The sequence below is a fragment of the Anser brachyrhynchus genome, assembly GCF_964034855.1.
Source record: "Anser brachyrhynchus genome assembly, chromosome: 13".
Classification (NCBI taxonomy): domain Eukaryota; kingdom Metazoa; phylum Chordata; class Aves; order Anseriformes; family Anatidae; genus Anser; species Anser brachyrhynchus.
Window position 1 is genome coordinate 17,789,381 of NC_137708.1, and position 13,199 is coordinate 17,802,579.

At 37.0% G+C, this 13,199-nt stretch overlaps 1 protein-coding gene across 6 annotated transcripts in view; it reads right to left on the bottom strand.

Moving 5' to 3' along the window:
• The window catches only part of ATRX (ATRX chromatin remodeler), an 86,106-nt gene that overhangs the window by 55,392 nt on the left and 17,515 nt on the right, over positions 1 to 13,199 (bottom strand). For 4 of the 6 annotated variants that reach the window (XM_080553916.1, XM_080553915.1, XM_080553918.1 and 1 more), the window contains exons 6-9: positions 12,385 to 12,504; positions 8,693 to 8,802; positions 6,533 to 6,600; positions 2,728 to 5,648 (exon numbers count right to left, since the gene is read on the bottom strand). In XM_080553916.1, the coding sequence (XP_080410042.1) occupies positions 2,728 to 5,648; positions 6,533 to 6,600; positions 8,693 to 8,802; positions 12,385 to 12,504 (3,219 nt within the window). The remainder of the gene's footprint in view (positions 1 to 2,727; positions 5,649 to 6,532; positions 6,601 to 8,692; positions 8,803 to 12,384; positions 12,505 to 13,199) is intronic. The other 2 variants (XM_080553919.1, XM_080553920.1) reach the window with 1 other exon arrangement.

Genomic DNA, 13,199 nt, shown 5'->3' on the forward strand with positions numbered 1-13,199 from the left:
AATTAGCTGAGAACAATAATCCTTGCCTGTTTTTCCTTTCTATCAAAGACAATGCACATACATTTGCTGCGTATTTGTGAAGACCTATTTTGAAAAATAAATGTTATCCTTACAGTAACTATCAAAACTCAGTTGTACAACACGGTTATCATCTCGGATGGAAAGCATGTCGTCAAAAGTAACAGCACAGGACACTGAATGCAACACAAACTGGGAAAGACTAGCACAACAGGACACCTCCTCGTTCCTCCGCACTTTCCTAGCTGAACTGAAAGAAATTCAGATAGCACACTATTTTTAGCACACTGCCAGGCCCTCCCACTTTCTTTTCTCTGATCTGCACACAAGTCAAATCTTCAGGATAGTAATATTAAGCATTCGGGAAAAAAAGAGACCTTAACATCCTAATCAACTGAGGTCCCCTTGTTCATTTCTACAGTGCATTTCTACCTGTCGGGAGCAGACCAAAATTAGGCTGCAAAAGGTTTGCTCTGAGTTGTTTCAACACACCCTTGTCCTGGAATTAGTACTACATGGTCCTGTCAGACATCTGGTTAAGAGGTGATCAGAGAAGTCCCTCAATCTCAGGCTTGGATAAATAGAAGTATCCTGCTGGTTAAAATGGATTCTAAGTCTCATTCACTCAACAACTTGAGCTTGTTCAAACACAGAAGTAAACCTGAAGTAAACTGAGAGTAAGTGCAAGCTTGCCTCCTCATAAAGCAATATAATCAAGTTGGCTTCTCATAGAACGATACAACAAACAAGGTTGGAGGAGACCTCTGAACATCATCCCCTCCAACTCCCTCCTCAACCCAGAGCTAACTGCAAAGCAAGACCAACTTTCTCTGGGCTTTGTCAAGTCTTGAGTACTTACAAGGTTGGGGATTCCAAAATTTGACAGGGCAACCACTTTCAGGCTTTGCCCATCCTCCATGTGAAGAACTTAATGTCTAATTGGAATTTTCCTTGCTGCATGCAACTTGTATCTAGCCTCTCATCCTTTCGCTGTGCATCTGGCTCAGCCTTCTCTATACCACCCATAGGGAAGTCAGAAGGCAGCAGTGAAGATTCCCCAGCTTTAGCATTGACTCTCCAGGCTAAACCACTCAGTTCCCTCTCAGACTAACTCTCCTATCAGTCATCCCACATCACCGTCTCATTTTTCTCATTTGTAAGCTGTTAACCCTCAGCCTACTTGATGATCAAGCGATGCTGAGAACTGCTGCATATAGGTTACTGTCAGAGCACAATCAATTGTGTATCTATAGGAGTGTTAGTCCATTACTATGCAAAGAGTTCACTATTTGCAATCTTCCTCAGCGGTGGTGTCATTGGGGAATTACCATTTTGGTAGCTGTCAAGGAAAACCCCTGAAAATCCCAGTACTATATGCAGAGATTCAACTGAACTTACTCCATCACATGATCTTGAAAAACAAGCTCAGTACGGGGCAGTATAATATGCAGATTAAGAAAGTTATTTTCCATCTGTTATTCTACAATGATGCAAAATACCATTAATCAAGCTTTGCTTTCTTACAGGGTCATAAATCCAAAGAAGCATATGAAATGCAACCGTTGCATCTTTAAAAATTAACAGCTTCCCAGAAACTAAATTGCAACATAACCCCATGAAGAAATGGGTGGGCGTCAAGTTGGTAGGAAAAAAAGAACATGATGTTTTATGTATAAAATTTTAATTTGTCTCTCCCTAGAAAATATCCTCACAAAAATAAACTCCCTTTGCACTCAGCAGTAATACTTAGAAGTGTCTGTCTACAGAGGTTTTCCGGGAAAGCCAAAAGGCCACAATGTCCCTTCTGCTATCTTCACAAATATATTGCTGTTTTATTGGTTGTTTAGCTGCAGTTTCACCAATGACTGGAAGTATCTGAGCCAACAGTTACAGTAAAGTCACGTACAGAAAGTTCTATGAAACATCATCAGAAGCAAATAGAAAACATCTTCCCTGTCACTGTAATCAAAATAACAAAAAGATTTCTTTTTTTTTAGTTGCAAATTAATTTCCTAAAAACACCTGTGGCGTCCAGCAACATGAAAACTACCCTTCCTTTTCATGTTCTCTAAAGCCAAGCACTCAAATCCAGCAGTTCTGTATTTCTATTAATTTCCTAAAGACATTAGACATCGGTGAAGAAGCAGTTTATCTTGGCAGGAAAAAAACAATTATTACTATTAAACCTGCTATGAAAACATTAATCGGTGACACTTCTGTTAACAGGTGCTCTAATGCCCCATGGGTCTCATGAGGAACAATCTACATGGTTTTTAAGATGTATACTCTAATGCCACAAGTTTGAGTCATCTCCACTGCATAACCAAATGTCATTGCAGTTCAATAGATACCTACTTGCTTAAAGCTAGCTTCTGCTGAACGGTACTGAGGCAACCATAGAGAATAGACAGGCTTTTGAAAGCCATGCAGCAAGGAAATACCTGCTGGGATTAGACTATGACTATAGCTTCTCAAGTCTCTCCATTTCCTGAAGATATCCACTGACATCCTTTACTCCAGAAGTGACAAACAACACAATAAATTGTAATGGTGCTTCTAAAATCAGCATCAGAAAACCTAACTGGCTACAAACTTTTCAATGTTTGCTTATGAATATTTTCACTGCTAGATTAGTAAACCGTTACCCAACTCTTACAATTTCCTCCATTCATATGTTAATAATAGGTGTAGATGAAGATCTTTGCACACCTGATGACTGACAAAATCCTGTGCCAGCAGACAGCATTAAATTTTCAGTCACTGGCATAATTTTCTGCTCATCGCTGCTTCCATCACCTGTTGAATTCTGCTCATCATTTTCTTCCTTATCAGATGAGGATGAAGAAGTGACAACAACCTTTTTTGACATTTTCTTTTTTTCTTTTAAGTTATTCTTTTTACTTTCTTTCACTGACCCTCTTTTAATCTTTTTCTTATTGTCTTCATAAGACTCCTCATCAGAAGAGGATGAGTCATTCTGTTCTTTCTTGGTGATTTTCTTTTTGTGACTTATTTTCTTCTTTTCTTTAGTTTCACTTTGGTTTTTATGCCGCACAGCATCTTCAGAAGAACTCTCCTCTTTCAGAGGAGATTTCTCAGCATCGGAAGACAAATCAATCTGTTCTCTTTTAGATCCTCTCTCTCTTAAATTCCTCCTTTTCTTTTCTTTAGCCATTGTTTCATTTTTAGTTTTGTCATTTTCAGAAGAATTGCAACTTCCTTTCTCTGGGGACGACTTTTCAACATCAGAAGAGGAATCATCATGTTCTTTCTTGAAGCTTTTCTTTTTCAAATTTTCAGATTTCTTCTCTTTTCTTTCTAATCTTTTTTTGTTCTTGAATTTCTCTTTTGGTGAATCCAAATTCTGTTCTTTCTTTGCATGTTTCTCAGCACTCTCTGAAGAGGAATCTTCCTGTGCCTTTTTTTTCTTCAAATCCTTATTTTTCTTAACTTCACTTAGCTTTACACCTTTAGGAGAGCTCTCCTCTTTCTCCAGTAAAGACTTCTCAACATCAGAAGACTCATCTTGCTTTCCCTTTGCAGCTTTTTCTTCCAAGTCTGTGTTTACCTCTTCCTTAACATCCGACCCCACACTAATTTTTTTATCTTCAGAAGAATGATTAATCTGCTTCTCTGGGGATGACTTTTCAGCAGCATCATCTTCAGAAGATTTACCTCTCTGTTTCTTCAGATTTGTCTTTCTCTTGCTAACTTTCTTCCTCTGCTCTTCCTCAGAGGAATCATAGCTGTCATCTTTTCTGGAGTATTTTTTCTTAGCTTTTTTTGCAGACTCAATTTTACTCAAGCTTTTTATCTCTTTTTCTAACTCAGAATCATAGTTTGAAGAATCTGAATAGTTCTGTCGTTTCTTTTTTGCAGCAGCAGAATTTTTGGCAGATTTGCCCCTTTTAGCATCTAAATCTGAACCAGAACTGGAACTTTTTCGTTTTCGTTTTCCATTTTCATCCTTTACTGGTTCTTTCTTCAGAACATTTAAAGGCTTCTGATCATTTGGTAGTGCTTCGCTATTGCTATCAATATCCGAAGAACTGCGACTCATCATAGCTACTTCTTTAAGAACAGCTGGCATCTCATCAGAATCTGAGCTGTTATCTAATATATCTGGCTTTTTTGATTTAGAAAGCTTATTAGGGCTAGGACCATCGACAGTACTCTCAGAAGAGTTTCTTTTATCTTTTTTCCTCCTTGGTTGTTTTGATGATTTTCTCTTACGTTTTTCATTACACGTGTCATTGCTATCTTCTTCTGAATTTGACGTTAAAGGATTCATGTCTGTTTGGCGCCTCAGAGGCGTGGTCTTCACACGGGGTGATCTCCTGAGATCAGATTCCTCTGCAGGTGAAACGGTTTCATTCTCTGTGGAACGTTCACTGCCAGCATTATGATTTTGTTTTACAGAGTCACAGTTTTCTGTTGTAGGTAATGCATCAACATCCTTACTTCCCTTCTTGAGACTGCTGTCTTCATCTTTAACTGGAGACTCCGAAAGGGAAACTGGAGTCAGTTTTACAACCAGTTCCTTTGTTCCCTTAGCTGAAGCTTTTAACTTAGTTCCACTTTTGGTATCTTTCAAAGGAGTGTTCGATTTCATATTTGAATTTAGAGTCTCGTGATCTGTTCCTGCATTTCCACTGCCTTGCTCATCCGCAGTAGTCTGAATTTCCATAGCAGATTCTAGAGTCTCAAAAATATCTTCAGGAACGGATGAGGGAACAGACACTATATCCATGTCTAAAGCCTCTGTACTATTAGGTTCATACTGAGGTTCTTCATTTGTGCCAGACTTTTTCTCTTCACCAGTTGCACGTTTGTTATCTGTTCGTTCCATTGTTGGAACACTTTGATCCATTGGCTCATTGTCAGGCTGTTCTGATGCAACTTCTTCTTGCTTCTTTACAGTGTCATCCTCTTCTAATGCCGCATGTTCCTTTCCTTCATCTTTCTTCACCTCATTTTTTTCTGATCTAACATCAGTTTTTTTCTCTTTGGTATTTTTCTCTTTGATTTTAATATCCAAAGCTTGAATCTCCAGGTTCAGACCTTCTTCTAGTGCCAGGTGACATTTTTTGATGTCACCCAGCACAGATTTAAAAGCTTTTAGCTGACGAAGCTGCATAGCTGGGCTTATTTCTAAATTCTCTGCAGCCTTTTTCAAAAAGCTTACAAAGCTAGAATTCATATTTGCTGTAGTCTCAACCAGTTTTTTTGTTTTTTTAAGCATGTCTTTTGGCACCATTAGTGCTTTGTAAGAGTATGTCAGTGAACCTGAATATGAATCATCTAGTTTTTTTTCTTCACCATTGCAATTTGAATTATTTCTCTTTGGAGAAAATTTGACTGTGTGGTCGTATATTTTACTTTTTTCACTTTCTACTTTGATCTTTTTTTTGTTTTGCTGTAGTAACTGTTCCAAGTTTTCAAAGACACTGTCACAAGCAGTGACCAAGTCCAATAGAGGCTCTGGATGGCAAATATAGCAGTGCCACTGATTATTTTCATCCATTATAGTTGATAGCTCCTTTCGACCCAGATTGCGCAAAATGCACTTTTTACAGAAGGCGTTATGGCAAAAGTCACAGCAAATCAAGTTTCCACCTTCAGCACACCACCTGAAACGAGACATTAGAAATATGAAAGTCTTATCTCCATATAATCAAGGCCACATATTTGAGAAGTTTGCATATCTTTCACTACTTGATAATGAATCTACACTTTAAAAATTCAGGTGATAAACATTAAGAAAAGCATGACTGAAAAGCATTCAACTGAATTAGAAAGTCAGAATATTGAAGTGTTCAGCTAACAGTTCAAAAAGCTGAAAGGGCCAGAAATATCCAAACACTTTCAGCACCCATCTTAATCGCAAAAACAAAACTAATTGAATTTGATTTTCCACGTTCCTTATGAGAATTAAGAAAGTTTTTCTCTTTTGTTTTAGAGCAAAATAATCAGCTTAAATCTCTTTCTAGACTTAGCTGGTGTATTACTAGTGCACATACATAGGAAAAAAAATCACCTACATATAGATTGCATGGTCTTCAATGAAGACCTGAAAAGTGACTGATATGAAAGCTCACGAGCAGCACAAACTGCATAATTTTGACTGGATTACTCATTTAAATATTTGGCAGGTAGACAATAAAAATACTTCGTATCAAAAGTGGGAGATGCATCTGGAAAAATAAAGTTACTGTGTCTCACAAGGCTTAAAATGTCGTATTTTATCCCCAGCTTTGGATTAAAGTATTTGTATGGTAGATGCTATTTAGTTAAAAATGTGTTGTCTTGCAAGTGTTTACTACTATATTTCTTTATACAATGTTTTCTTGTTCATTATTAAAAGCAACAGTGAAATATTTACAAAAACCCTCTTGGTAAGAAACAACTGTTAATTAAAGCTCTTTTGTACTAGTCTTTATCCGTCAATAATTTCATTAATGCAAGAGAAAGAAAACAAGAGCTGGGGGTGTTTATTCAGTATCTAGATACCTACCTACACTGTTCATCCATTCCATCTGAATCACGGCTTATGTCATCACTCATGTAATACTTGTAGCAAGTCTATAACGAAAGACAGAACAAGGAATTTTTCATTCAATCTCAAATGCACTCCAGTAAGCCATATGATTTTAACATGCAGTAGGAGCAAACCATTAAAAGCACCAAGTGAAAGGTATTCAGCATTCCACCCTTTAATGTTTGTTATTAATCTAAAAAGAAAAAAAATCATAGGTACAACAGGTCCTAAATCATGACTTATTTAGATAGCTCCAAGTTTATTTGAAAGTTATGTAACAGGCTTTTGTTTGATGGCTGCATATTTGCATATTCTAGAACATGAACTGAATGTTTGTCTTCCAATTTAGGAAAGATTTTCTGCCTACATTCTAGGGACATCAACAACACAGTAAAAAAAAACCACGTCTCCCTGATACGCTTAATCCTACATAAATTAGTTTTCAGCTCTATGTTATTTATTGATCAATCCCATAAGATTTTAAATTAAAAGGTCTTCAGTATTCATCCCGATGTTAACATCGAAGGCTTCAATTTCCAGGTGCAGATAAGCATTTTAATTGAAAAACTGGTAACAACAGGAAAATAATACAAGCAACTCAGCTAGCAGTAGCAGTGGCTTCAGGTGCTTAAGTTTTTAAACCAAATTTTCAAGTCATTTTCCAGTCATTGGTAAAGGAAGTTCTCCTAAACTTGAAGGTCTACTTCTACTCCTGGGGATTAATACAAGCTATCAGCTAAATTCTGCCCTTACACCCAGTGAATTCAGAATCCAGAAGAGACTTCCACACCTGAAATGATGATGCCCCTTAATCTGGAATGCAGAGTTATACACCAGCCAAACACCAAAAAAGCCAACAATATAAGCTGATGTTTAGACTCTTGGCAGTATACTTGAAGTCAAAGGAAAATAGTCTCTGAAATAAAACTGAAAAGTCTAGGGCTTTTTACCTAAGCAGGAGGAAAGAATACATGGAAGACACAGAATATGCAGGTCAGGGACTTCCATTCCTCTCAACACATTAACGTATGGCCATGTTCAATTAAGAAAAGATAAGAAAATTTGTGGGAAACAACAAATGACATCGTTAATTAGCAGAACTCAGTCAAGAGCTGTTAGGAAACCCAACAACCTAAACAAGTTTCAAAACTGAAATGGATACTTGCGCATATCACATGAACATGTACAGTTACATATTAATGATTCTCAAGTCTTGGAACAAGAGTTAGGACTCTAATGGAGATTGAAAACAGTCATCCTGAAAGCTAATTTTCCTGAAGCATGCTTTATAAAAGAAACATGCTAGAATAAGTAAAAGAAATGAGCCAGAACATTAGACTATATGGACATGTCTGAGACAGTATGTCAGCCGAATGCCTAACATTAATCGGGATCTGGGGGAGAAGCAGGAAGAGAGAAGGGGAATGCTAAACATGCACAAATCTTTATCTCTTTATCTTCAGAGATATCTTTATAAATACAGAATCTCTACAGATATAGAGATATGTAATAGAGAGAGCTCTATCTCCTTGAAAATCCAAACGTAAGTCTCTGCAACAGGAGGCAAAGCCAGTTTCTTCCTCCCCTGCTCCTCATATCTTGCATTGCTGGCAACTTACAACCTAACTGAAGCCACCATAAGCTATGTAGCTGAAGACCCAGAAGTTAGCTTAGGGCTATAGACTAGATAATCATTACAGAGGTTGCCATAAATTATGACAGTCCTGGATCTGTATGTCAGGGAAACTGAGATGGCTTTGAAGCTACCTTTCTACTTGTTGCTCTGATGTTGTTTTACATACAGTGCTCTTTACCAGGAGATCCAGAATTGAATTTGTTCTTATAATACATTACAAGTAGGAGAAATTTCAGACAGACCATTTAAGATCACTAATACTCCAGTCTTAAAACTGTAAAAATAACTTACAAAGAAATCACAATGAGTTTAATTGAGGTATACAAAAATATTTTTTGTTGCTTTCTGCTTTAGTTTCCTTAATTATAACAGTTGATGACTGAAAGGTTTTTAAGCTAAAAACCAAGAACTACTCCCACAAAAATCCCACCCAAATCAACTATTATGACACTTCAAACAAAAACAAACCAGTACAAACTGTAAAACTGTTTACCACATACCTTACAAATAAGAACTTTCAGTGTAGGATGTCTATAGATTGAATCCTTTTGAAAATGGTTCACCTGTTGCCCACAAGCTGTACAGCTTACAATTCCATGGAGTCCTTCCTCTATAGAGAGGATTATAAAACACACATTAATTCTTTTTATTATTTTTTTAAAAGAAATCTGTATATATCTATTTTATTTTCTTACAGTATTTTGGCCTGTTACATTCTTTACCACTCAGTGTCAGAGAGATGTTTCTGCACTGCTCACCAGTTAAAGACTGAAAGAATTTTCCTCTAATTATTATACTCCACTTGGGATCAAGATACATCTTTTCCTTTGGGAGACCTAATTTGAATTAACTGGTCATCTCCTGAGAAAACACCTAAATATGCAAGTCATCATTAAAAATCTTTCAAAGCAGCCCTGATATCCTGTATAACCTTCCTCTTTCATTCTTTAAATGGAATTTTATGAACACGGTTTGTATTATGATGGTTCTTTCCCACACAGCTTTAGTTTCTCAATGAAAAAGACTGGAAACCATTACAGAAGGCATATGTAACGCTCATAAACAATGTCTGAAAAATCTTCTTTCAGTTTTTGTTCCCTTCTTGATTTCTTGTTTTTAAAGCACAGTTTTGCTGTAATACGTATGTTCTCAACATCTTGCTGACTGTTCCAATAGTTCTGTACCACTCTGGTGCCATATATTCATTTGGTCAAGAAAGCATCCCTCGTTAATCCCTCAGCTCACTTTCAAAGGCGGTGAACTTCGGGCTGGAAGGCTTGCTCTCTGCCAGGCTATTAAACCAACTAATTAATACTATGAGACTCTTTTCTTTTCAACAGCAATGATGCTTCCAAGGAGGAAAATCATTTGAGAATGCTTATACGTTAAATTAATATGCTGTCAAAAACTTAATTTGGGATCAAGTAGACAGGGGTTTGATACACACTTAACTGCGACTTGCCATTTGCTGTCATGTTCAGTAAGTAGTACAAGGAAATTGCCTCAAATATTTAACTTAATGGTTATAGTCTGAGTACAGACTATAAATAAAAAAATAACTACTACACAGAATGAGAACCAAGCACCAATAGAACAATGTTAAGGAACTGAGTGAACATATACAGAATACAAGCTACTAGCTATTAGCTCCTGAGGCACAATCTGAAATAGATTACAGTCCAGTGAGAACAGCTAATATATCCTCACAATTCAGTGAAAATCCCAGGTCTGAAATTATGAATGCAGTATTTGTTGATTTTAACTTCAATGCATGCAATCACGCATGTACTGCAGAGCTTGTAGATTTTCAAAACATCCCATATGACCTCAAAAGCTCAAGTGCCTATTCCAAATGCTGCTGGCAAATCTCAAATACACACATGCATCATATTGTACTACTCAGAAAAATAGATCACCTTCTCTTATATCAAGCAGCACAGCAGCCTACCCAGACTTTTTCAAACATCACTGTCCTTAATGGGTATAAGAAATGGAGGGAGAACAAGCTATTTGCTGTCAAGTCCCAAGTCACTTCCACCCTCTCTACAAATTTGAGCAGAAAAAATACTGCCTTCTTCCTAAAATCTGCAAGTTAGCACTAGAAAACAAAAAGATATTTTTGAGGCAAACTTTTGTAAACCACATTACTACTACAAATGATGGAGGTCTGAAGAAATGAAGCAACTATTTATTCATTAATACTGAGAAACTACTTAAAAAAAACATTCCTAACTATGAGTTTGTTAGTAAAAACACAACCATAACCATTCTGCAGACACAAAAGTTGCAAATAAGGACTGACACAATGCCTTTTAAGAGTACTGGGTAAGACCATTTGGATGCTAGAAAGGCAAGAGAGTTCCATTACTACTGATATTTCTAACATAAACTAGACACGTAACTCCTAATGAAAATGTGTAGATGCAGTCTGCAAAAAACAAGATGCATTGGCTTTTTTTCATTTTAATTTTTTTTGTTATTGTTTATGTATTCATGCTGTGCATAGAATTCAGGATGTCAAGCAGCTGGGACTACATGCTTGCCTGCTTAAATCTGTAATGATCAATCTTGCATGTGCACAGGCCAGGCACCTCATTGTGGCAGCAAGAGAAAGGTAGAGGGCCACGTCATTTAACTAGACCTGCTGCATGCAGCAGGTGCAGAATAAATGGATCTACACTATCTTTTCTGCACAACTGTTTAGATACATTCCTAATCCGTCTGTTCTTGAGGTAGGCTGTAGCCACAACTCTCTCCTGGTTACTCTTCCTGTTCTGGAAATGGGGACAACAAAGGAGAAGGCACTACCTATTCCATTTCAGTCAAAGTCAACAGGAGCTTAACACATATATGGGACAGCTTTAAAAATAAGTCATACAAAGATTACCAGCAGTGACACAAATATAGCTGAGCTTGCCCTGGGTAAAGGCATGGTCTAAAACTCTTGCTATTCCTTCCAAAACAATTATCTTCTGCAAGGCGTCAGCACGTGAGTAACCAGTCCACATACACAAATGAGGGCCCTCAAATTCTCTAGGGTCAGAAAAATAAAGCTGGAAGGGCGAGTTATGAATTGTCCTGAGGATGCGCACACAGTCCACAAAACTCAAGCAGAAGTCCTAGCTTTCCGATATTATAGCCCTGAAGATTTCAGTTGGACCTCTTGTAAAAAGTATTTCCCTACATGCTAAGTAGGATGTCTTCCATTAATACAACTGAACTTTCAAAGATAAATAATTTAGAGAAAGCATTAGTGCTCAAAATGTGATTAAACACATGCATGAGCCCCCTGCGTATGCACAAGCAAATCTCCTCGCAGTTGTGTTTTACTTCTCTTCAACCACATATGACAGAAATAACACTTATAAAATTATAATGACTTTAAAAGAGAGTAAGTATCTCATATGACACAATGGGAAAAGTTAGGGTCCTGGGTACTGCTGCTCATATGTGAACTAAGATACTGCTAGGAGTATTAAAGAAAATACCTGACTTCTTATTGGCTAGTTTGTACGTAACTCCCCCCTCACCCCCTTAAGTTTTGGAAAAATATGAGAGAGAGGAATTTGTTATCCTTAGAAGCTACCTAACTTCTTCTGAGTTTTAGTAGAGGTTATGAAAAACCAAGCTAGCAAAGCAGCTTCTCAAAAATAATCTTTAGAAGGGCCCACCAATGGGGAATTTCCCCCAAGTTTAAAAAAATAAACAAGAAAAAGCCTTTGAATTCTCTCAGAGGCTTCAGCTTTCTTATTAGCTCACTGATTGGTAGCTATGTCTATACGTGCCCCTGCTCAAACACAATCATTTTCTTGGTGAGTCTGTGACCATTCCCTTACCAATGCTGTTCCAATATAATTCCTTAAAAAAGGAACCATTAACACCTGCTTGCAAGCAAGCAACTGTTCTCAATACAAAGCAAGAAGGGTCCATATGGAGTACCTAATGATGCATCCTATAGCTACTGAAAATAAGAAGTGTAATGAGAACTAATCTTAGCTTTCACTGCTGCATTGCAGGGGCAGCAATGGAGGCTAATTTCAGCCAGCTAGAATCCTTAATGAACAAAAAGCCAGAAGAGTGGAGGTATTTTTAGGATAATTTATTAGAAATATGAACAATTTTTAGATGTACCAAATGTGGTCATAAGCAGCAATTTAAACCCGTTTTAATAAATGTTTTAAATTGTATTTACCTCCACGCTTTTTGGGAGCTTCAGGTTTCATTTTAACGGTATTTCTGCTTCTAAATTCAGGCCCTTTAAAATCATCTTTGTCTTCATTCAGCACTGGCTCAGGCTGTACAACCACTGTACCTAGAATAATTCCATTTAGAAATTGGAAACCATTACACATCCAAATGAAGTGCAAGAGTCTTGTTTAAATAAATGCCAACATAGTATCTTTAAAAAAAAGTGCAATTTGTTGACAGTTTCAAATGCACAGGTGTTCACAGCACAAAAAATTAAACACCACACACTTCAAACTATGTCCATTTTGTGACTGTAGGACAAAAGCCAAAGACTGAACAGGCTATGAGGAGCAAGTTGTACGCTCTCTGCCCTGATGGGATATGTGCAGAAGTGGATTATCATACTGCTGGGAATTTTTCAGTACAGGAATTTGCAGTGCAATGCTGCAACTAAAGAGCTTGGGTTAGGTCACTTAAACCTAGTAGAAGCCTAAAAGTAACTACTCTTCTCTCTCTCTTCCCCCTTCTACCCAGTTTCCCTCATGTTAATTTATTTCAGCATGTAATAAATAAAAGAACAATAGAACAAAACCTTTTTTCACCCTAGTAAAATTCAGAAAATCACTTTTTATTTAAACAAAGAACAGTAATAATCAAAATTATGTGAATTAAAAAACATCTTTCCTACTTAGAGCTTAGTTTTAATACTTTTGGTGTGAGGACACTGGAAATAATCCAACATTCTGAAAAAAGTAATTTTCAAGTGACTGTTTTAATGACTGCTACTCATGGAGTAAACAGTAGCAGTACCTCCAATGT